Raw genomic sequence first — 25,358 nt, forward strand, 5'->3', positions numbered from 1 at the left:
ATAACTCAACTTTTAAAACTGTAATCTTTTTTCCCCAAACATCGACAATATTCTGCTGTAGTCTATAGATTTATGTTGCTCTATGTCCATCACAAACCCAAAATACAAAGTGTATCAAGAAGCCACACTAGAAGACAATGAAACAACAGGACTTCAATTGAATATTACTATGTAAAAAGCCTTCACGTCAAAGAAAGATAAAAAATCAATTTTTCATGATCATAATTATAACATGATCTTACCATACAGACTTTTAATGCAAGTAGTGCTAGTCTCAACAGACTTGAGAGCTTCCCACTCCAACTGCCCTGTTGGGATGCCACTTGTAGACTCTTTCTGTAACACATCTCTGCAGCTCTCATCATTCCTTGGGATTGATACACATGTGCCAGCCACTAAGAAACAAAAAAGGAGAAGGAGGCAAAGGATTTTAGTTTACTATGCAGTCTGTTACCCCTACTTCCAATAAATTCAGTAAACTTTGTCGTAGTAAAAATGTTTTTAGTTATTGTAAGTTCTGTGCCCAAAAAACAATTACAGGTCAAAAAAGGGCTGTCATATTGTCAATTCTTTTAACAACAGCTGCCTATTAGCAAATTGACTCCAGCAATATATAAAAACAATAATATACAATGATCAACTAGGGCTTATTCTAAGAATGCAAAGTTGGCTTAATATATGAGAATCAATGTAATCTACCACATTAACAGAATAAAGAAAAAGATTAATAGATGCCATTAAAAAAGCTTTAATAAAATTCAAGACCCATTATTTTTTAAGAAAAAATTCTCTTAGCATATTCAAAGTAGAATCTTCTTAATCTGATAAGGATATTTATAAAAACCTATAGCAAACACCATACTTAGTAATGAAATAGTCAATGCTTTCCACCTGAGGTAAGAAGAAGACAAGAATGTTTACTTATCACCACTTTTGACATTGTATTAAAGGTTCCAGACAGTACAATAAAGCAAAACAAACAAATCAACAAAAAACCTTAACATGTAAATATTGGGAAGAAAAAAGTAAAAGAGGCATAACTATATACAAAATCCAAAACCTTTCAAAGAATAAGTGAATTTAGCAAGGTGCTGGAAAGTCAACGTATAAAAATCAACTGAATTTTTAAATGTTTAGAGATGATTTAAACACACACACACAATGGAACAACAACAAAAAATACCAAATACCTAGAAATAAATTTAACACAAAAGTATAAAAGACCTGTAGGTTGAAAATTGCAAAACAATGCTGTGAGAAATTTCAAACTAAATTAAATAGAGGAATATACCACATTTGTGGACAGAAAATATTCAGTAGAGTATTACTTTGTCAATTGTCCCCAAATTAAACTATAGATTCTAAACAATCTCAATTAAGATCCCAGCAGAGCTTTGTTGGGTGAGAATTAACAATTTACAGTAGACACTCTCCTTAACTGTGGTTTCAGTTACCTGTGGTACAACACAATAAAATACTCTGAGAGCAAGAGGGAGACCACATTCATATAACTTTTATTATAATATAGTGCTATAACTTTTATTATTAGTTATTGTTGTTAATCTCTTATTGTGCCTAATTTATAAATTAAACTTTATCATAGGTATGTATGTATGTATAGGAAAAAACACTGTGTGTGTGTGTGTGTGTGTGTGTGTGTATGTGTGTATAGTTCATTACTATTTGCGGTTTCAGGCATCTACTAAGGGTGTTGGGACATCTCCCCTGCAGATAAGGTAGGACTACTGCATTTGGAAATGCAAAAGACCTAAGACAAACTTGAAGGAGAACAAAAAGTTGGAGGTTTTAATGTTACCACATATTAAGACTAATTATAAAGCTATACTCAAGAATAAAAAAACAAAAGATTAAAAAATAGACCACTGGAAAATAAGGAGGCCTGAAGACCCATACATACACAGCTGATTTATGACAAAGGCATCACTGTAATTCAATGGGGACTGAATAGTCTTTTCAAAGATTGGTACTATGTTAATTACGGGTAAAAATAAACCTCAACTCCTGCAATATTCACAAAGATTAATCCAGGATAAATTATAGACCTAAACATGAAAAGTAAAACAATAAAATTTCTAAAACAAAATATTAAAAAAAATTCATGAACCTAGAGTAAGCAAAAAGTTCTTAAATAGAATATCCCAATAAAGCATTAACCATAATCAGACTTCATTAGAATTAAGAACTATTCATCAAAAAATAACATTAATAAAGGCAGCCATAGGTGTAAGAAAATATTTTCAATAAAAATATCCAAAAATGTGCTCAGATTCAGGAAATATAATAAATTCCAATAATTCAGTAAGTAAAAAATGAAAAGTCCATTAAAAATTATGCAAAGCACTTTACACAGAGGATATCCAAAGGCTCAATAAGCATACGAAAAGTTGTTTGATGTCATTAGATATCAGGTAAACACAAGTTAAAATCACTACAATATATTATTACCTACATATTCACCAAAATGGGGGAAAAACACAACAATCTAGCAATATCAGCACCTGGAATGCTCATGCACTGCTGGTGCAAGTGTAAACTGGTATAACCATTTTAGATAACTCTTTGGCAGGATCTACTAAATTAACCATACATATACCCTATGTACCACCAAAAAGCATGACCAAGAATGGTCACAGCAGCATTATTCATGCTAGACAAAACCTGGAAACACCCAAATGCGCATCAACAGTAAAATGAATAAATATTATCGTATGTTCATAAAATGAAATGAAAAAAATTATGGCTACATGAAACCACCAAATGAATCTCACAGACATCCTGTTGAGTGAAAGTAACCAGATACAAAAGAGTACTACTCCATTGATATGAAGTTCAAAAACAGGAAAAACTAAATAGAAGTCAGAATAGAGGATTTCCTTGTTTTGGGGTGGGGGGAGTCAAGCAAGAAGATCAACTGACAGAGGCCTAGGGGAAGCAGTTGGGTTGCTAGAACTGTTCTGTATCTTGATATGGGAGGTGTTAAACAGGTATGTCATATATAGAGTAGTACTTTTAAGATTTTTACACTTTATTCCTTGTGAATTATATCACAATATAAAAGAAAACACACACATACACACACACATGCAGTCTCTTAAGACTTTACTTACTGATATGGTTTGGCTGTGTCCCCACCCAAATCTCATCTTGAATTCCCATGTGTTATGGGAGGGATCTGGTAGAAGGTAATTGAATCATGAGGGGAGGTCTTTCCTGTGCTGTTCTCATGATAGCGAATAAGTCTCACAAGATCTGATAGTTTTAAAAAGGGGAGTTTCCCTGCACAAGCTCTCTCTCTTGTCTGCCGCCATGTGAGACGTGCCTTCCTCCTTCCATCATGATTGTAAGGCCTCCCCAGCCACAGAGAACTGTAAGTCCATTAAACCTCTTTCTTCTGTAAATTGCCCAGTCTCGGGTGTCTTTATCAGCAGTGTGAAAATAGACTAATACACTTATGATATAATTTATCCTTCAATTTTTCCCTTTTAGTTTGACAATGTATTTCTCCCTTTGATAATGAATATGAAATCAACAACATCTAGTTGTTGATTAAGTATCTAAGGTCAGCTAGATGTTCTGAGGTCAACTAGATGTTGATCTTAAATCCTAAATCTCATACAGAAAACTTACTCTAAGAAAGGGGAAAAAAGAATTACAGTAAAAGGGAGGCTTAGTTTTCATAATCCAGTAATTTTATGCTAGATAATTTTTTCAAATTATCTAAAGCAGGGATATAAAAAAGCTGATATAATAAAAGATCAGAATAAAAAACAAATTATAGTAAGATAATAAGTGTCTATAAATCTATATCAAAAAGCCCTTTTGATACTTTCTCTGGGGCACAGAGAAAATATAATAAATTGTATAAAATAATTATGTGCTTCCTTGTATTTTAATATCAATAAGAACAAAGCACACAGTGATCATTGTGCATTTGTCACTGTGGATAACCAGAGCCACCTGAAAGAGCAGATGATCTGTTGATTCAAGCATCAATCCTGAAAATAATTATTTCTAAAAGCACTAAATACAGGTTATCTGTAAAGTAGCTAGGGAGAAACTATACATATCTCCTCTAAAAGCAGAGTTAAACACCATTATGATACCCTTATTATAAAATGTCTATAACATATCAACCCATATAAAAGACAGTATTTTCATCACTGTTTTAAAGTGAGAAAATTTAGAATCAATAACTTAAAAAGCTTTAAATCATCATTGTAGCAGATCCGAAACTAGTATTAAACTTCCTTAGTTCCTCTAACCACAATACCTTTTAGATCTTGAAACTAAAAGATAACATGGTGAGAGTGACAGCAAGCCAAATAAAAATGGAGCATAGCCCTGACATTAACTAATATTATGAAGTGTTTTAATTGAAGACTCAAGTAAGAAAGGAGAAAACTTACCTGCCAAGCTGGAACAGAGGTTGAGTTGGACATGACTGTTTTTTGTAGTTCTTCAAGTACAGCATCTGGGAGTGGCTTTTGTGACTCCAGGAGTGGTTTACACTGAACTTGTCTCAAAAGTAAGATAACGGCTGGCTGATCAGGGTTACTTTTTAAATTCTAGAAATCAAATCCCAAAGAGGAATACATCAAATAGGTTCTTAAGTGTTAAAAGTAAAAGGCATTATTCTCCAAGTTGGGAAAATAAAATTCTGAAGGTTTATACCTTTTCTTATTAAAGAGAAAACAACTGCAAAAATTAAATAAACAAAACAATGAACAGCCTGTAAATATCAAACTTTACATTTAAATAACCTTTAAAATCAGTAATGCTATTACTGTAGTCTACATGTATTTCCCTTTGACTTAGTTTACTCTTAAGTGATATCCTGAAAAATTTAGGTTCTAAATGTAAGTAAATAGTTGAACTAAGAAAATATAAATATAAAATTAAGTGGGAATGCTATCACTATTCCATACTGGAATAAACTATACTATGTAAGAAGAAAAGAGGCATACATTTTTTTCTTTCTTAACCTCTTAACAAAGGTATTCACTCTACATGTCTTTCTTCTAGCACAGCCTTTTCAAGTACTGCGAGTAAGTAAAATGACCTATTTTCCCCATTTCCTTAAGCTACTGTTTATATCTTAAAATAATTACCTACATACATACATAAATGTATTGTATATACTTATATTCTCTGTATGTGTATATATTTTTATATATATGAAGAATTTCTGTAAACAAGTCCTCCCACTATTGTTTCAAATATTTCTTTATTGCTTGTCCCTCAATAGCATACTTTTCTATTTTTTACTCATTAGATCTTAAATGTATTTCTAAAATTTATTTGATTGCTTTCTTCTAAGTAAGAGATTGCAACAACAAACCAACAAGGAAAGGTTCATTAGGCATCACTTATTCTATCAGAGGGCACATAGCAACTGTCAATTTAAGCTTAGTAAACACTTACTGTGTAATACCCTGTCCTGAACTTAGATGGAATTCCTTAAATAAAAGAAAAAATGTATCACTCTGCTTTTCATAGAATTTAAAAACCAAAGAAGTCTTCAAAAGTCCATTCTTCTTTCTCTGTAAAATGTATACTGATCTTTCCAAAAAAATTACACAACCTCCATGGTAAGCAATTATGAAATAAGATGTTTTCAGGAAAAGTCACGTTCAAAACTCTCTTTAACCATTACATTATTTCTAAGTGAGCTTTGGAAACTAATTCATTCTTTCAGTAAATATTTATTGAGCCCCTACTATGTTCTAGGCAAGGTAATACACATTTATTCACAGAGCCTGCAAGCATAGAGCCCTCCAATCCTGGCATGTAAAAACAGACTACTGAGTAGATTCCAGTCACCCACTTGACAATCTCCACAGTCATTCTACGTGATCCAGAACTTTGGAAAACTGAAGGGATACTGGAAAATATAGCATTAAGAAGGAATCAATCAGAAATCAAAGGAAAATACTGCCTCTCTAATGACACCCAAATAAAAAATTTTTTAAAGACCTATAATAAGAGCTTAAGTCCTAGAGTCAGACAAATGTGAGTTCAAATCACAACTCTATCCACTCCTAATTGTAAGTTCCTGTGCACATTACTTATCCTCTTTAAGTCTTAGTTTTTCTCATCTGTAAAAATGAGGATAATAATAAATACCTATATATAAGATTGTTGTGAAGTTCAAATACAAAATGCTAAATGCAGTGACTGGTTTGTGGCAAGTACAGTAATCAATAAATTTTAGTTGTTATCATCATAATTGTCATCACCACCACTACCTGCTCTTTAAACAACATGCATTCCTCTTTTTTTTTTTTTTTTTTTTTTTTTTTCCAGACAGGATCTCGTTCTGTTGCCCAGGCTGGAGTGTAGTGGTGTGATCATGGCTCACTGCAACCTCAAATTCCTGGGCTCAAGCAATTCTCCTGCCTTAGCCTCTCGAGTAGCAAGAACTACAGGCATGTGTCACCAGGACCGGTTACTTTTTTAATTTTTTGTAGAGACAGCCTCTCGCTATGTTGCCTAGTCGTCTCAAACTCGTGGCCTCAAGTGATCCTCCCATCTCAGTCTCCCAAAGTGCCAGGAATACAGGAGTGAGCCACCACATCTAGCCTCATACATTCCATTTTTGAAGTTATTTTCCCAGTAAGATAAGAATCCATGAGTTTCAATGCACATTCCATAAAATACCTTTGTGCAGAGAGTTTCAGCTTCAGATATTCTTCCTGTGTCTATTAGACCAGTGACAGCTTGTGACAGAGACCACTTTTCAAGAGACTGGTTGTAATTTTCAAAGAATTTTTTGTCTTTAACTGTAAACAAAAAATGTCAATGTTACTTTCTTTTGCAATTTATAATGTGTTCTTAGAGGAGTAACTGGTTGCTAAAAAAATTACCGTTAGACTTATCATCCATACACAGTTTTTCAAAGTTACATGTGCCACATGTACCATAGACTATCCTGACAAGTGGCAGGTTTCTGAAAAGTTTCATGGCAGGAGTATTTGTGGCTAAATAACTCAAAGCCTCATATAATTGTGACTTCTAAAGAAACAATAAAATAATTTGCTGAAAACATGTAAAGATTTACTGTGATATAATTGATGTAAAATAAGCTGCACATTTTCAAACTATACAATCTGATGATATTTGACATGTATATCAGTGAAACCACAATCATGATAATGAACATATTCAGCATTATCAAAATTTTCCTCTTGTCCCTTTGTAACCACTTTTGTCCCCAACCTACTCCATCCTCCCTTAGCCTCTGTCCCCAGTCAGCTCCTAATCTGTTTTCTGTCACACAGGCCAATTTGCATTTCCACAAATTTCATATAAGTGGAATCATATAGTATAAACTCTTTGGCATCTTTCACAGGTGCTAATATGGCAAATTATATTCATTTTCAAATGGTACATCAACCTTGCATTCCTGGGATAAACCATAATTGATCATAATATATTATTATCATTTTTATGTATTGCTGGATTTGAATTGGTGAAGTTTTGTTATGAATTTCTCCATCTACCTTCACAAGCAACGTTGTTCTTTGCCTGGTTTGGGTATTAGGGTAATGCTGGCCTCACAGAAGATGTCAGAAGTGTTACTATCTTAGATTTTCTGAAAGAATTTGAGTAGAATGGGTATTATTTTTCCTTAAATATTTGGTAAATTAACTAGTAAGTGAATTTAAGATAGCTATTCAAGATAGCTGATTAGATGCATTTGGTGCTTGCCTCATCCATGGAAAGGAACCAAATAGCAAGTAGATAATCACACTTCAGATATATTATCTAAGAAAGCACACTGGACCTCAACAGAAAAGTGACAGGAAACACCAAAAGCAAGGAAGGAGAGGGGAGTGAGGTCGTCTTCTCAGCTGGGATCAGCTGGGAGCCTAGAAAGGCTCCTGAATGCAGGGAAAGGATAGGAAAGAGACCCCTAACAGTTTACATTCCTACCATGGACTCTTGATAATTCTAGCCATAAGACAACCTCGTGACCCTTGCAGGCCCTAAAACTAATATAGGGAGTACATAATAATGGCATTGGTCCAAAGTGGGAGCTCACGCTGAGTCCCACAAACCCCTGAGTCCTAAGCAGCTAGAGTGAGGCACTATTTTGAGAGCCCAGCCCTCTACCAGGCTGTGTCTTGCCATGCAGCCCAACAGCCCCTGTATCTCCACAGTCCTGGAGCCCCACTGATATTCCTTGCCCACAGCCACTGCTGCTGGAGCTGAGGTGAGAGCCACTGTCAACCACCATGAGCTGCTGGTAAGGAGCAGCCATGCATCTTCAAGTGCCCTGAGAACAAATTCCACTGCCCTGCAGCTACCACTGCATTGGAATACAGTAGAGCTGAGGCATGACTGAAGCCTGCAACCCTATGGCTGCTCACACTGAAAGCAACCCCACCCTACCTAGTAGCAGGGTCACAGTGCAGCAGCTGCTGCTCCCAACAAAGCATTTGCTGGCAGCCCGGCATCACTCTGCCCCTGCCTATCACAGCCAGGGCCCGCATGCACCACCAGGGAACCTAAGGACAGTCTACCTGGCCTGGCTCCATTCCCCAGAGTACCCAAGCATACCCTCCTGGGGCCTGGGGATTGCCCAGCTCAGACCACCACCATTAGCATTTGAGCACTCCTCTGGGGTCTGAGGCTGGGCCCATCCAATCTGCCACTAACACCGCAGCTGGCACTCACTTACATGTATCACATTGTTGGCCTGGAGACTGGTGTGCTCAGTCCATTGCAGCCACCATCAATGCCAGTATGGACTGCTTGGGTCCCAGAGGGTTGGTCCCACTGCCACTACCACCACCCACACCACGTGTGCTGCCCAGGGACTCAAGAACACACCCACCTACCCAGCCGAATTGTGATGGTTAATACTGAGTGTCAACTTGACTGGACTGAAGGATACAAAGTATTAATCCTGGGTGTGTCTGTGCGGGTGTTGCCAAAAGAGAATAACATGTGAGTCAGTGGGCTGAGGAAGGCAGATCCACCCTTAATCTGGTGGGCACAATCTAATCAGCTTCCAGCAAATATAAAGCAAGCAGAAAAACACGAAAAAGTGAGACCGGCCTAGCCTCCCACCCTACATCTTTCTCCCATGCTGGATGCTTCCTGCCCTCAAACATCAGACTTCAAGTTTTTCAGTGTGGGGGCTGGGACTGGCTCTCCTTGCTCCTCAGCTTGCAAACAGCCTGTTGTGGGACCTTGTGATCCTGTAAGTTAATACTTAATGAACTCCCCATATATATATCTCCTATTAGTTCTGTCCCTCTAGGAGAACCCTAATACACCAATGCTGCCATTCCTGGAACCTGGGCAATCCATCTAATAGAGGCACAAGAATGGGCCTGTCTAAACCCACTAACACCAGGACATTGCTCTGGCATCCAAGGACAGACAAGCTTAGCCAACTGCTGCCACCACTAGGACCCAAAGACTGGCCTATCTGGCATCCCAGGCCCCACCATAACTTCACCAAGCCTCCACTAACAAGTACATCCTAATAAACCAAAGAAATCACAAATATCACTGATGCTGTCTACAGCCAAAGAAATCAGAGACTACATTCAGTATCAAAGCCAAAGTGACCTATCCAAACAACACCATGGATACGTCTTCAGGAAAAAGTGCTCCCCTACGAAAGAAAATTCCAAAATTGGAAGTGACTGTTAGACTAGATATGCATATATCAATGTAAGGACAAAGGAAACAAGAAAAAGCAAGGAAATATGACACTTCCAAAGGAACATAATAATTCTACAGCAACAGATCTCAATCAAAAAGAAATTTATGAAATCCTAGGGGAAAAATTCAAAATATTGATAATAAAGCAGCTCAGTAAGATACAAGAGAATACTAAAAACCAGTACAAAGAAATTAGAAAAAGCAATTTAGGACACTAATGAAAAATTTACCAAACAGATGGATATCATAAGAAATAACCAAACAGAAATTCTAGAAATGAAGAATTCATTGAATGAAATACAAAATATATCTGAAAGCTTCAACAACAGACTAGATCAAGCAGAAGAGCCTCAGAACTTGAAGACAGATCTTTTCAAATAACCTAGTGAGACAAAAATGTAAAAGAATAAGCAAAGCCTACATGACATATGGAACACCATAAAACACCCAAATATTTAAATTTTCAGTGTCCTAGAAGGCAAAAAGAAAACACAATTATATTGTTTAAAAAACTATTTAACAAAATAATAGATGAAAATATCCCAATTCTAGCAAGAGATTTAGACATCTGAAAACATGAGGAGGCTTAGAGATGCACAAATATTTACAATTCCAAAAGATGTTCTCCATGGCACACTATAGGTAACCCATCAAAAGTCAAAGGCAGAGAATACTAAAAACATAAAGAGAAAAGCATACTACTCATAAATGAACACCCATCAGACTAACAGCAGATCTGTCAGCAGAAATCTTACAGGCCAGTAGAGAATAAGATAATATACCCAAACTGCTGAAAAGAAAAAAAAACTGTCAGCCAAGGACACTATACCCAGCAAAGTTATTCTTCATAAATGAGGGGAAAATAAAGTTTTCCCAGACAAGTAAAAGTTGAATATCACCACTAGACCAGTCCTACAAGAAATGCTCAATTGAATCTAAACCTAAAAGAGAACAGACAACATTTACCATCATGAAAACACACAAAAGTAAAAACTCACTGGTAAAGCAAACATACAAAAGAGGAAGAGAAAGAACACAAATGGTACAACTACAGAAAAGCACCAAAATACAATAACACACAACAAAGAGAGAAAGAAATAAAGAATATACCAAAAAAAAAATCAACTAATTAAACAACAGAAATAAGGCAACACACATCAATGATAACCTTGAATGTAAATGAATTAAACTTTCCGTTGAAAATATATGGATTAGCTGAATGGATTAAAAAAAATTACCCAACATATGCTGCATACAAGAAACTAGTCTCACCTATTACAACACATATAGGCTGGATGTGGTGGCTCACACCTGTAATCCCAATACTTTAGGAGGCCAAAACATGAGGACTGCTTGAGCCTTGGAGTTTGAGACCAGCTTGAGCAACATAGCAAGACCTCATTTCTAAAATAAAAAATTAGTTGGGCATAGTGACTTGTACCTATGACTTGGGAGGCTGAGGCAGGAGTATTACTTGAGCCCAGGAGTTTGAGGTCAGTCTGGGCAACACAGCAAGACCTCATCTCATAAAAAAAAAAAAAAAAAACTAAAATAATGATAGCAACAATGTATTTGATTATGTGTGCTTACGTGTGTGTGGATGTATACAGACTCGTATGCTTATGTGTAAGCAAAAGAGCAATGACATAAAGGACAATAATTAGGATTGTTTTACTATAAGGACTTGCACTATCCATAAAGCAGTATAGTGTTAGTTGAAAATGGAGTTGGATTAATTCTAAATGTATATTGCAACCAGTAAAAAAAAAAAAAAAAAAGTAGAAAAGGAAATACAACTGACATGCTAACAAAGAAGAGAAAATAGCATCAAATAAAATGCACAATTAAAACTACAAAACACAGAAAAATAGTTGGACAAAAATGGAAACAAAAAACAAAGGCAACAAATAGAAAGTGGTAAAATATATGATAGATACTAAACCAATTATATCAACAATCACTTCAAACACCTATAGTCTAAACATAACCAATGAAAGACAAGAGATTGTCAATGTGGATAAAAAATAAAAATAGGTAGATTGTTGTTTCTTTTAATCTGAAGAGCATGGCTTCAAAATAACTATGTTATAGGTATTTCTGAATTACCACTTAATAAATTCATTTTATTAAAATATTTCAATCTAATATAATCTAATACCATTAAACAAAAGCCTACTTTTCTTAATTTGCCCTAGTAGTCAAAAGACAGGCAGTAATGATGCTTAACATTTACTAAAAAATGATTAATAACCTAAAATTAATTCAGTGAAAAGCTAATGTCCCAAGACAAAAGTAGGCTAATCTATTTATTAACTTAAGTAGGTTAATCTATGTCACTTTTCAGTGAAGAAATTTATAAATTTACAAAACAATGTTAACTAAATCTGATTAGATTAACAGCTTATTCTGACCAAGACTCCCAGGAGGAATCATGGGACAATTTCAATGCTGGCTTCAGTAAAGGACTCTTTCCAGGTCACCTTTATCCTAAAATGCCGGTAAAGTCTCAAAGTAAGTAAATGCTACAAAACAAAGATTTCAGCTAACAGAACCCATTGGGCTTTTAAGCTATCTGGAAGAGAAAATACATATGCTTATCACACTTCTGTACAAACATTTTACTATGGATTTTTAATGAATATATATATACATTATTTAAATATATATATTCATTAAATAATGTATATATATTCATAAAAAATATATATATATATATTTTTTTGAGACGGAGTCTCACTCTGTCACCCAGGCTGGAGTGCGATGGCGCAATTTCGGCTCATTGCAAGCTCCGCCCCCCGGGTTCATGCCATTCTCCTGCCTCAGCCTCCAGAGTAGCTAGGACTATAGGTGCCCGCCAGCACGCTCAGCTAATTTTTTGTATTTTTTAGTAGAGATGGGGTTTCACCATGTTAGCGAGGATGGTCTCGATCTCCTGACCTCGTGATCTGCCCATCTCGGCCTCCCAAAGTGCTGGGATTACAGGCGTGAGCCACCATGCCCGGCCTAATGAATATATTTTTTATAACAACATATGCTGAAGCCGTTTGTATTCTGGATTTAACCATTCAAGAAATCTGAATTAAATCATGTATAAAGATGCTTTTTAAAACTTACTTGAAGCAGAAACAGCAGATAACAGTGCCAAGTATAAATCTATCCTCTTTGGCTGAGTGTTGTTCACTAAGGCCAGTTTATCATCAGCGTGACAGGCTGCCATTAGCCCAGCCCAGATAGCAGGATCACCTGAAAACAGGAAATACACAGTGATAAGTCTTGTTAAAATCAACATGTTGCTTAAAAACTATCAAAAATGAGATTAAGAGTTTACAAGTTAAAAAAAAATTGTATCTAAAAAAAAATTTCACTTTCTCAAAGGAAAATTAAATTGCACTTGTTTTCAGAGACACATTGCTACATTCATCTTTCCAGATTTGCCAATTTTTCCAAACATATCAGAGGATGATAAACATCCTATTAAGCTGTTCATCCATGGCTGGTTAGCTCAGCTGCCTAGAGTGCTGTATTACTGTGGAAAGGGCAATTAGATTCACTTTCACTGGACACCAAGGACAAGTCTCACTCATCTTCATGACTTAGTAGTTGCTGTTTTAAAGACTCAGTCCTAGACAAGGAAGATAACACAATTTTTCGGTTCTTAAGAAAAGTTTAAGCCAAAGGAAAGGCTCAAGATTTTAATTATATTCTAATAGGCAAGCAGAAAAGTCACTTCATCATTCCAAGTGAAGCATTTATATGACTATCTATCCCTCATTCATTTGATCTTTTCTTCTTTCCTTCATCCTTCACAGCAGCTTCAGGGTAGGGAGAAGGAGAAAAGTCCAACAGCAGTGAGTTGGAAGGGAACTTTTTATGCATAGAAAAGATTATGCATAATGACTTCTCTTTTTAAGAAAGCTGTGAAAAAAAGAAACGTGAAGGGAATATGGAATTTAGAAGTTTTTTCTTTTCATTTGTTTGGTCATTTATTTTTATAAATCTTATTTTGCCGTTTACTTCAACAAGTTAATATTTTAGTCCTGCTACTCTTAAAAAAACAAATGAATGCTTTTAACATCTCACAAGGGGGTGCTAGTTAACAATATAGTCACTTGATCATACTTATTAGCTTTAGTTTTCTATTTTTTCTTATCTGACCACCCCACCCAATATATGTTTCTTATCATATATCTGAAATATATATCTACTTCAGTTATAGGTGACCAGTATTATTGCTAAAAGTACAAAAATCAACAAAATTACAAGAATCATTAAAATCTTATGCAGATCAAATACTTTTACAAAAAGTTAAATGCATACCTCCATATTATGAAACAATTTCTGCTCCAAATAATAACTACCTTATTTTAAGGAACACAGACATCATCAAATTCCAGAATAAACAAATGGGGACTATTTCCTAGAATTTATGATGAAATCTGATTACTATATAAAGAAAGGCACATGACAGCCTTAGATCTGGGTTTCAGGTCTAGCCATGCCACTAATTAATGTGTGGTAGTTCTTCCTTTAGGATTCATTTTCCTATAAAACAAGACAACTAAACTAGATAATAGCTGAGGTGCCATAGGGTCTTAAATTCTATGATTCCAACTGAAGTGGACTCAATCTCTGAATATTAACTTAATCCTAAGATTAAGGGGATAGCTACTTTAGGGATCTTACAGTATTGTATAGTTTGCATTTCTGATTGGAGAATGGACAATAGCTGGCAGCAATTTCTTCTATCACAACACAAAATAATTACTGTTTCCATGAACTCTTCCATAGATAACCAGCAACCCAAATTCCCTATAAAGTGACTCTAAGATAATATATAAACTACAAACCTAAAAATTTTAAAATATAGCTTGCTAAAGATAACTTTTAGTATCACAGAAGCACTAATCGAGCAGAAATTGGATTTTTTTCCATTCAGTTCTAAATTCTTGGAATTATCTTTAAATTCCTGACAAGACTCCCTGGAATAGCATCTATCAAAACTGTGCTTTGTTCATCTAAAGATCTACAAGGACTAAGTGTACAGCCACTACACATAACTACAGTTATATTCATTTTCACTGGACTCGAAGGACAAGTCTCAAACAGGCACTCATCTTTGCCACTCAGTCACTGTTTTAGCATCTTATGTGATGTCTCTGCTTCCTTGAGTATGTATTTATCCAGATAATCTGGGAACATCAGAGATCATTAGAGAGGACCTAATCTGGGCAATCACACCTTTCTAAAGTTTATGTCCTTACACAATCAAAGGCTAATAGATCTTTTATCATTCTGGATCCACGATAAGAATTATTGAGAGTAAGTCTATCTAATATCTGCTTGAGAACTCTAAAAATAAAAAACCTACCAATATATATATAACATAGACAAATCAAAATGTTTAGTCGCTTTTTGTTTCTATGTCAAAATGAAAGAAAAGATAAACAACAGAATATTGACTTTTTTTACTTAGTTTACAAAATAATCCCTGAAATGTTAGCTATTTTGCCGCTTAATGAGGGTCTTTACAATTTATTGTGAAGATAACATTGAACTTGTTCTTGGTGTAATTTTTTTCCCAACAGTGCTTAGGCAAAAGCAATAGCATTCTGATCTAACCATCTGAAGAGTTAAAAGGGAATACATTTAATACATTATTTCATATTTAAAATAATATTATATTATGTAAAAATATACCTTATAACCCTATACTGCTAGACATTCCAGTCTTCTATGGCATTTTTCCAGTAGTGGTGATGGAACACGCTTAAGTAACATTCCTCAGTACCTTTGTGATCAACAGCCTACATATGACACAGTTAGCTCAGGTGAGGCCATAACTGTGGCATTTCTAACAGTTACCACACAAGATACATCCCCATCCTTCAAGAAGCTAACTACACATAAAAATATCTAAATATGTATGTTAAAAAATTTAGTAACTATAGGTAAAACTCTTTAAATCATATTGATGCAAAATGGAAATAAAACTGTTTCTTGAAAATATGTGTATAGTTCAGATTTTCAGTACCAGGTAATAAAGTATCATTAAGCAGACATTCCTTTAGGCCTCTTTCAATAATTGGTGCTCTCTTAATAATCAGTAGCCAAAAGCAGATAATCAAATGATATGCAAAATCTTGAAATATTTTCTTAAAATTCCCTTTTGCCTTATTTCATGGAAATATAAACTTTGCTCCTATAAATCACAAATAAATGCAAGATTGATAGAATCTAAATTCAAGAATATAAATGTACTGAATTATCACATGCACCTTGAAACTATGTAAATCTATAATCCATCAATTTAAAAAGTCATTTCTGATAGCATTATATATTGTATTAAACACTTACATAGTGCAAAATACTTTAATCACCCAAACTCCTGTTGTAGAAGATCTAAATTATGCACATTTTTGTCTGGTATACACAATGCCAATAAAATATATATTGTGTGCAAGATTTTTCCCCCACTTACAAAATATGTATTTAGAAAAAAAAAGAATTGGAATTAATGAAATAGATATTATATGCACCTGGAGAAATGAGAGCTGCCTTCTGAATGGTCTTTAGCGCAATATTTTTTTCATCTTCTGCTGAACTGCTTCCCATAGCCAACTGATTTACCGCAGTGTACAGTAATGCCTTCTAAATAAGAGAAAAGATGTTAGCCAATTTTCCTGATAGCTCCCTCTCTTTCAAACTGACTAAAAGACTCTATTTGATATGACATAATCCCTAAGACTATGAAAACTATTATTCTTTCATCAATATTATTTAATAAATTCAACATTTCCTTTGTACTAGGACAAACTAACCTTTCCATGATTTGAGTCCAGAATATGAGCCACATTTCCTGCTACAACACCTCCCTAGAACAGAAAATATTGATGATTTATACAAATGCAAAAACTTTCATGAAAAAGAAAAAATTAAGATTGATAAGACCTTTCCACTAAATCACTGGAAAGGTTCAGTTTTACCACATTCACAACTCCTAAACTTCCTAAAAGTATCAATTTATTATTGCTGTTTGAAAAGACTAATAATCTTGTGAAAGGAAATCTTTTCTACTATGACCAACTCTACTTTCAAAATATTCATTCGAAGGTTCAAAAGTTATATAATTTTACCAATGAAATGTATACATTTTCTAACAATATAAAATATAAAGACTGAGAGAGATCACAAAGATAAACTAACATGGCTTACTATATGAAAATACATAGTATTTTTAAAACTTACATACTCTAGTAAAATAAATAAAGTTCAAGGCACCGTGAAGCTCATCATTGCTTCAATAATCAACTCAATACTAAAAATAAGAAAAATACACGTAGCATCACAGTGTTTTCATTAGGTCAATTTGAAATCTATAACTTTAAATAATTGCAACTACTTCAAATGGCTGTTGAGATTATAAAAATCCTGATAGCTGACACATAATAAAGCACTTTATTCAGGTAATTTTGGAGTTGAGTAACAATGGTCTTCCAGGTCCTTTGAGCCAACTTACTCACTAAAAATAACTAAAAATATGAAATAAAACCCTGCTGATCAAACTGTGGCTTGTGCATCTGCAGCGTCCACACTCTCTAAGAGGTTGTTAGATGTGCAGAATATTGGGTCCCATCTCAAGCCTACAGAATTAGAAGCTGCATTTTCACAAGATCACCAGGTGACTTCAGTTGCACATTAAAGTTTGAAAAGCACTGAGATAAAAGATTTTAAAAACATATTCTTAAAAGCACTGAAAAATTGACAAGATATTAAGGACTTACCAGGCCAAAACTGAAAGGGAAAACTGGAATTCAGAGAGACAAGTGAGCAAGGAAGCCGCTTCTGCCATTTGCAAATGCTAACAATTTCTTTCTTTTTTTTTTTTTTTAATAGATGGAGTCTTGCCCTGTCACCCAGGCTGGAGTGCGGTGGCACGATCTCGGCTCACTGCAACCTCCGCCTCCCGGGTTCAAGTGATTCTTCTGCCTCAGCCTCCCGAGTAGCTGGGACTACAGGCGTGCGCCACCACGCCCAGCTAATTTTTGTATTTTTAGTAGAGATGGGGTTTTACCATGTTAGCCAGGCTGGTCATGAACTCCTGACCTCAGGTAATCCGCCCTCCTTGGCCTTCCAAAGTGCTGGGATCATAGCCATGAGCCACCGTGCCTGGCCCAAATGCTAACAAATTTTAATTTTAATCCTGAAGGATGTATGGGCTAGTAGGACAAAAATTAAGGCCCAGGTTAACACAAGGAGGGGAGTATAGAGGAGACCTACATCAGAATAAGCTGAGACCCCAACAGGCCACACCCTAAGGTTCAAGGTGAATCGGAATTACTCCAGGTCTCAAGAACTAGCAACCCAAGCACAAAGTAGCCTGCTTTGTCCAAAAACCCCAAGTTCTAAACTTTGTATAACGTAGTCCCAGATTGATGGACCTCCCAAGCACCCAGCAGAAGCAAGTACAAATTATTTCTGTAGAAAGGCACCTTAATTCTAGGCCTCAAATTATTCCTACAAATAATTTTCAAGTACACACAATTGGGTAAACAAAGAAACAAAGCCACCAACAATGAAAATCAGTAGGAATAAGGAACAAGACTCACAGACGTCAAACAAGTCTGTGGGTCTTGCAGACTTCAGATGTTGGAATCATTAGTCGTGGTAAGTGTTCAAAACATTAGCTATTACCATTATGTTTACCAACTAGTGAAGTGAACTATGAGAGGATATATTAACCACAGAAGCTAATAGAAGAATAGACTCCTGAAAATATCTGGATGCTACAAACTAAAATATAGTATATAATCCTTCATAGAGTGTCAGTGACTTCATATTTATAATTACATTTTTGTATATTAGCAGTGTTCTAGTTCTTACTGCCTTATCTTTAAGTTGATTTTAAATAAAATTATATTTTGGGATTCAAAAACACATAGCTAATGATTACTATACGGCAGTGTTACATTACTTTATCACATATCATTAACATAATCTGCATGTGTTCAAAGAGATCTTCATACTTCTTTGTAGCTCCCACTTCTTTGTACTTCTTTGTAGCTCCCACAACATCTAGAACAGTGCAACCGTACATGGAGAAAACTCAGTCTAGTATTCGTTGAATGACTAATGGAAAATTTAGTTAATAACAGAACTTTCTTCATTGTATAAATTATCTTGCAGAAGAATAATGCCATAGTTTAAAATTATCATATTTACCATATCACAAGTTATTTTATCTTTTTGCTAGAATTTGAAACATTACTTTACCTTTGCATTTCGTTGAGCATACTGTGCAACAACTCGAGACAACAGAGACCAAAGAGCAGGGTCACCAGGGTTGCTAAAGGAATCAAAAGTAGCAGGCTTAGGGACAAGTTACTTTAACCACAAAATGTACAAGCAACCAACAATTTATTAAGTTTAAAACCTTTCTTAATATCTAAAATAAGTTCATATTAATTGCGCATGTTTGGTTGAAAGTATTTTTAGAAAACATACTTTATATCACCTATATACACCAACAGTCTTTATGAAAATAAGAAGAAAAAAATCAACAATGGATGATTATAAAGTCATGAGATAATTAAGAAAAGTTAAGGAAATTTAACACACTGTGTTCAAGCACAGAGATTAAAAATTATAGGATAAGTAATACTGCATGGCAGGAATATGACTACTAATAAAAATGACATAAGGAATAAGCTTTATATTAAAATAACTAAAAAAAACCCCAGCAAAGATTGTTAATAAAAATGAACTCTAAAAGGAAAAGAGACTACAGACATGACACTTTACTGCTAAAAATAAAACATAATAATTAACCACTGCTACTAATGACAGCTTCCTTTTATTAAACTTTTGAAGAAATTAATGAATCTTTAAACGGCTGAAAATTACTAAAACCATCAATCTAGACAGTACCAGACAACAGACTAAGAATATTACAAACTTGGGAATTAAGAACTTTAATAGTAAAACAAAGTTTGGGCCTTAACCTGACTAAGGGCCAAATTTATCAATTGAATTAAAAAAACACAATCCTTATAGGTAAAATAATATATACAGTCAGTTACCTGGTCCTGTGTAAAATTTCATAATACCAGGGTTTGGTTTTCAAATGTATATTCTTACCTTATTTTATAGCATTAATAAAGTCCAAATGTCAAATGCAACCATATCAAGTATAATTAGGTTCCAAGTTCACAAATACAGAATTTACCTGTGAACAGCTTTAGATACTTGTTTTTGCACAGCCACACTGCGGCCTTGGAGTGCATAAATCGCTGATGTAAGAAGGCACCTCTGATAATTACTGTCTTTGTGTTTTATGTGCTTCAGTAACTCATTAAGTGCTGCTTTTGACAGTGTAGCATCCTGCATTGCCAACCCTAGAGCACACAGGGCTTGAAGGCTTTCTGTGGTTGGTTCCTTTAAGATAGAGCTGTAAAGGTATTTTAAAATTACCCATTAGTTAGTCTTTTTTTTTTTTTTTTTTTTTTTTTTTTTTTGAGACGGAGTCTCGCTCTGTCGCCCAGCCTGGAGTGCAGTGGCACCATCTCGGCTCACTGCAAGCTCTGCCTCCCAGGTTCACGCCATTCTCCTGCCTCAGCCTCCCGAGTAGCTGGGACTACAGGCGCCCGCCATCACGCCCGGCTAAATTTTTGTATTTTTAGTAGAGACGGGGTTTCACCATGTTAGCTAGGATGGTCTCGATCTCCTGACCTCGTAATCCGCCCATCTCGGCCTCCCAAAGTGCTGGGATTACAGACGTGAGCCACCGCGCCCAGCCTATGACTAAAGTAGTCTTTATCTGTAACTATTAAAACATTATTTAGTATAAAAAGCAATTTACGTAAAGAGTCACCAAACTAAACTCAACTTTAAGATTAATATGAAAGCAAATTTCTTGGTGGTTAAGAGATAGCAATTTCCCTGACTGAAGCAGTTAAAAGCATCAATGACTTTTCACAGACCAACAAAAGCCAAACTTATTTTCTGGTCATTACACCTAAGTGATATGGTTTGGACCTGTGTCTCCGCCCAAATTCCATGTTGAATTGTAATCCCCAGTGTTGGCGGTGGGTCTAGTGGGAGGTGATTGGATCATGAGGCAGAGTTCTCATGAATGGTTTAGCACCACCTCCATTTGGTACTGTATAGTGAATTCTCACGTGATCTGGTTGTTTATAAGTGTGCAGCACTTTTCTCTTCCTCCTGCTCTGGCCATGTAAAACATCCCTGCTTCCCCTTCACTTCCTGTCATGATTGTAAGTTTCCTGAGGCCGCCCCAGAAGCAATGCTGCCATACTTCCTGTACAGCCTGCAGAACCTTGAGCCAATTTAACCTCTTTTCTCTGTAAATTACCCAGTCTCAGGTATTTCTTATAGCAGTGTGAGAACTAATACACTAAGTTTTAGAAACAAATATAAATTAGCTTCTTTGAGTTTCAGCTCCAGGTAAGTAATTAGCACAATTTTGCTAAAATGTTGAGTTCCAATAAAATCTTAGAAGGTATAAATAATAAAAAAAACTCTTCAATTAAAATATGATTTTTATCTTTCTGATAAAGATTTGTCCTATTTGCTCTATGGTATTGAAACCAGCACTTTACATAATAAGTACAAATTGTCTCTATATCCACTATACTCCAAACGAGTATTTTTATAATTTAAGGATAATTTACATTTTATAGGTAAACATCTAGCATTTTTTTTCCTCTTTCAACTATAAAATCTGACTTAGCCTTATGGAGGAAAATTCATTAATGTTTAGGAATCCCAGTTAATTTAAATAAAGAAAATCTTAGCTCTCCACTAACAACCAAACTTATAAGAATTATTATGAATTTTATACTGTAATAAAAATAAAGGAATTTTTTTAAAAACTTTTTTTTTTTTACTTAAGTAGTTTTATTTTATGTGCAAATAATGAACAGATGTTGTACCCATAAATTCTACTTTCCAAAAACAGGAGCTTTTTAAAAGAAAACCACATAATAACTTTTAAAAGGCGCTGGGATTCCTCTGCTTCTAGATCATTGCTAGGCTAGAAAAATAAAGTTTGCTGTACCAGGAATCACAAGTTAGAACTGAGTATTCTCCAAAGCAGAAATTCTAGAGTGTAGTATCACTAGAGACAAAGACTATTTGGTTTTCATCCCTAAATTCCTACCAGAAGGGTTAAACCAGGTCAAAACAGTCCAGCATAATTAGGCTTCATCATACAATGTCATTATGCTCTTCTAAGATGCAAATAAACCAAAACAGGAAATACTAAAATCAAAATAATACCTGACACTGTCATACAAATCGTTAGTTCCTTGTTGTATCCCGCCTTCTATAACATTAATAAAGGGAATATTTTACTCAAAGAACATTTTATTTTATACATCACTAACCATGAATTTTTGCCATTAGTTATTATACAAATGCTGCCTAGTGCCATTATCCAAACGGCATAACCATTTTACGTCCACAATTCACTTCTATAGTTATAAGTAGAATTTTCATGATTTATATAAGTACATCTATCGGTGAAGATTTAACACTGAGATACAATCTAACATCCGTAATATCTGATGTTTTGTAGATGGCAATGTAGGAAAGATATATTTTAATCACTTTTCATTTAAATGACCTTATATAACAAATTAATAATTTAGCAGGTCTAAGTTTTAAACAATGCTCACTGAAATATAACAGAAATATTTATAACATTATAAAATGTCACATATCTACCATTACGTCTTTGGACTATTTTTGGAAGGGGGAAATTAAAAGTTTTGTACTTCATTTTGACAAACAGGTATCAAATCATGAATTTTCTGAGGCAGTTCTGAAGTAAACAGCTTACTTAAAGTATCTATAGTAGCTCTTTTTACAATAAGAGTTAATACATATGTGTCCAAATATGGAAGTACGTCAGTCAGTGTCATGTCTAGCAAATAACCACATGGCTAATGGGTACAACTAAAAAAGCCAAAAAGCAGATAGTAAAATATAAATTTCAATATTGATGACAAAAAAAAGAAATTCTACTTTGTGCCTTGCTTAAAGGAAAAAAAATCTACCTACTTTAATACTTACTAATAAACAAAATCTAAATTATGACTGAAATGACTACATTCTAGTATTAAGCAAACACGTGCTGAATGCTCAATATCTGTATGTTGTCTTTTACCATGTTCTAAGGATTTTACACATGGTTACTTATTATCACAGTCTATAAAGTTGGTAACCAGACTTTTTTCCCATAATGAACTTAATCCTATTCCCCTTAAATCAGTGTCTAGTACACTGCTCAGTTCACAACATATGAATGCCAAACAACAGCAATATAGACTAAGGAACTGAGCTTTTTCATAGAATGAAAATCAAACAAAATAATGCCAATGGGTAGAGGTGGAAGCAGTTGGTAGTGTCAAGTTTGGGTGAAGACAGGCAGAAAATCAAAAAGAAAGAAAGAAACATAAAAAACAAAAAACCTAGGCTTGGATCCAACAACATAAAACATCGGGGTAAAGGTTTTCCTTCACATAGGAGAAGGGGAAAAAAAGAGAAAAAAGATTGTATATATATATAATTTTTCCCACTTTCATTTCCTGTCTTAAGCAATAACCAAAGACTAATCTAATGACTCTAATATGGGGTTACTTTTGCCCTTGATAACTGCAGTAATCATGAGTATCTACGATTCTTGTCACCAAGCCATTTGCAAATTTAAGTTCTTGGAACATGTTATATATAACGATAGATACATGTTAAAATGATATAGCCATGCAAAGTGACAGGATTTTCTTTTAAATGGGTTGGTTTTTCCTAACCAGCAAAGAGGAAGAAAAAAATTGCTTATTTATTAGACAAGGAAATGACTGTAATGGCACAGGATAGGACAAAGGCATTACATCAAATAAACAAACGTAAAGTTTATCCTATAGAACTGGTTCTCAACCAGTACCATCTAACCATCTCCATCCCCCCACCTTTGGAGATGGGGTAGTTACAGAGGCAATTTTTCTGATGTCACAATGACTGAGGATTGCTAATATTAGCACTTAGTGGGTGGGAGGCAAGGATATAAGCTTTTTGCAATGGGAGGATATCTCTGTACCATGAAGATTGGTATCACTCAAAAATGCCAATAAAACACTCACTGAGGCCACTGTTTAATAGCATACATTAATCACTACTGCTTGTGAAGGAATTCAGGTCACTTTTCAAAAAACCAATCTTCAGTGAAGTTAAAAAGTATTATATAAGTAACCACAAATAACACAGGTCATTATTTTATTAACCTACTCCAAAAACACAGAAATAGTTTTAAGTTTTGTTACACATTTTTAAAAAGATTTACCTTTAAATGAACCTTTTAACAGGTTATCTTGAAAAGGAAAGAAGAAAATATCTCTTTGGGAATCCAAGAAGCCAAAAGACAAGCCTTCATTACAACTATCTTCATTAAAATTTTAAGATACTAATTATCAGGTGATCAGTTTCTCTTTTAAAAAAACAAATAATATGCAACGGAGTGATGAACAGTTTCGAAGAATCCAATAGATCAAGGGATACGAATTAAATCACAATCTATAGCTCCACCTGTGACTATCAATTCAGAACCAGGTGGGCCCAATCCCTTTTGTTCACCCAAAAGTTTCTAAAACATGAAGAACTTACATTGCTCCAGTTCTCAACCCAAATATCTAAGTATCTGGTCATGTTAAGTATTGATGTCAACTATACATACCATTTAAATAGCAATGTCTTGGCTACATCCATTTTTCCTTGTTTATATTCAGTTATTGCCAGAGCTGTCAAGATATGGGCTTTGTCTTGCTCCGATTCAACAATAGACAAGGCTCTCTCATAGGCTGTTACATAGAAGTGAAAACAGACAAAACAATATAAAAGCCATCCTGATTGATGAAGCATGGGATTTTTCCTTTCCAAATTTTTCAGAAAGGTCTAAATACAATTATATCTTTGTATTCTCCTGTTCTCAAGCAGATAGAATAAAAATTTATAATAATCTAACTTGTTTTCACTGTTCCAAGGTGATTCTGAGGTATCATTAGGATCATTATGTGACAATCCCTAACTTCTACATTCGGAATCTATATGGGGATCTAGGTCACTGTCTTTAAGAGCCAACTTGGGTCAGAAGCAGAGGCCTGCAGCCACTGAGATATCACCAAAACTCCCACGTGCAGCCCAGCAACTCCATCAAGCAGTAGATATTTCAATGCTCTATACACATGTGGGCTAAGCCCATATATGTGAAAATGCATCATATAACATATTTGGAGAGATCAAAATCTATTACTAACAATGGTTGAGGTCTTCATTTATCAGAAATTAACATCTAAGCAGTGTAGAGTAGTAAACATTTATTTTCAAATGCTAAGTCACATTATTTGCCATAAGTGATCTTGGGCCCCAGTTTCCTCATCTGTATAATGAATACTCAGCTCATAACACTACTATAAAGACTATTCATCATAATAACATTCTAAATGAGGTAACAGATAAAAAAGTGCCTAGTATCGCTGCTGACTCCTAGTCAGATTTTAATAAACATTGCAACCCCCACCCCATCTCATTATTACATCTTTCTGTATGTATGCTCATCATGATTAAACTCGACTCTAAATGTGTCCTTAGCT

At 34.8% G+C, this 25,358-nt stretch overlaps 1 protein-coding gene across 2 annotated transcripts in view; it reads right to left on the minus strand.

The window, feature by feature from the left end:
• The window catches only part of SKIC3 (SKI3 subunit of superkiller complex), a 91,055-nt gene that overhangs the window by 14,133 nt on the left and 51,564 nt on the right, over positions 1–25,358 (minus strand). For both annotated transcript variants that reach the window (XM_031011111.3, XM_031011110.3), the window contains exons 32-40: positions 24,443–24,566; positions 19,919–20,140; positions 18,967–19,039; positions 16,515–16,568; positions 16,233–16,344; positions 12,811–12,939; positions 6,679–6,800; positions 4,428–4,586; positions 243–395 (exon numbers count right to left, since the gene is read on the minus strand). In XM_031011111.3, coding sequence (XP_030866971.2) covers positions 243–395; positions 4,428–4,586; positions 6,679–6,800; positions 12,811–12,939; positions 16,233–16,344; positions 16,515–16,568; positions 18,967–19,039; positions 19,919–20,140; positions 24,443–24,566 — 1,148 coding nt within the window. The remainder of the gene's footprint in view (positions 1–242; positions 396–4,427; positions 4,587–6,678; positions 6,801–12,810; positions 12,940–16,232; positions 16,345–16,514; positions 16,569–18,966; positions 19,040–19,918; positions 20,141–24,442; positions 24,567–25,358) is intronic.

This window comes from Gorilla gorilla, chromosome 4, assembly GCF_029281585.2.
Source record: "Gorilla gorilla gorilla isolate KB3781 chromosome 4, NHGRI_mGorGor1-v2.1_pri, whole genome shotgun sequence".
NCBI classification, from domain to species: Eukaryota; Metazoa; Chordata; class Mammalia; order Primates; family Hominidae; genus Gorilla; species Gorilla gorilla.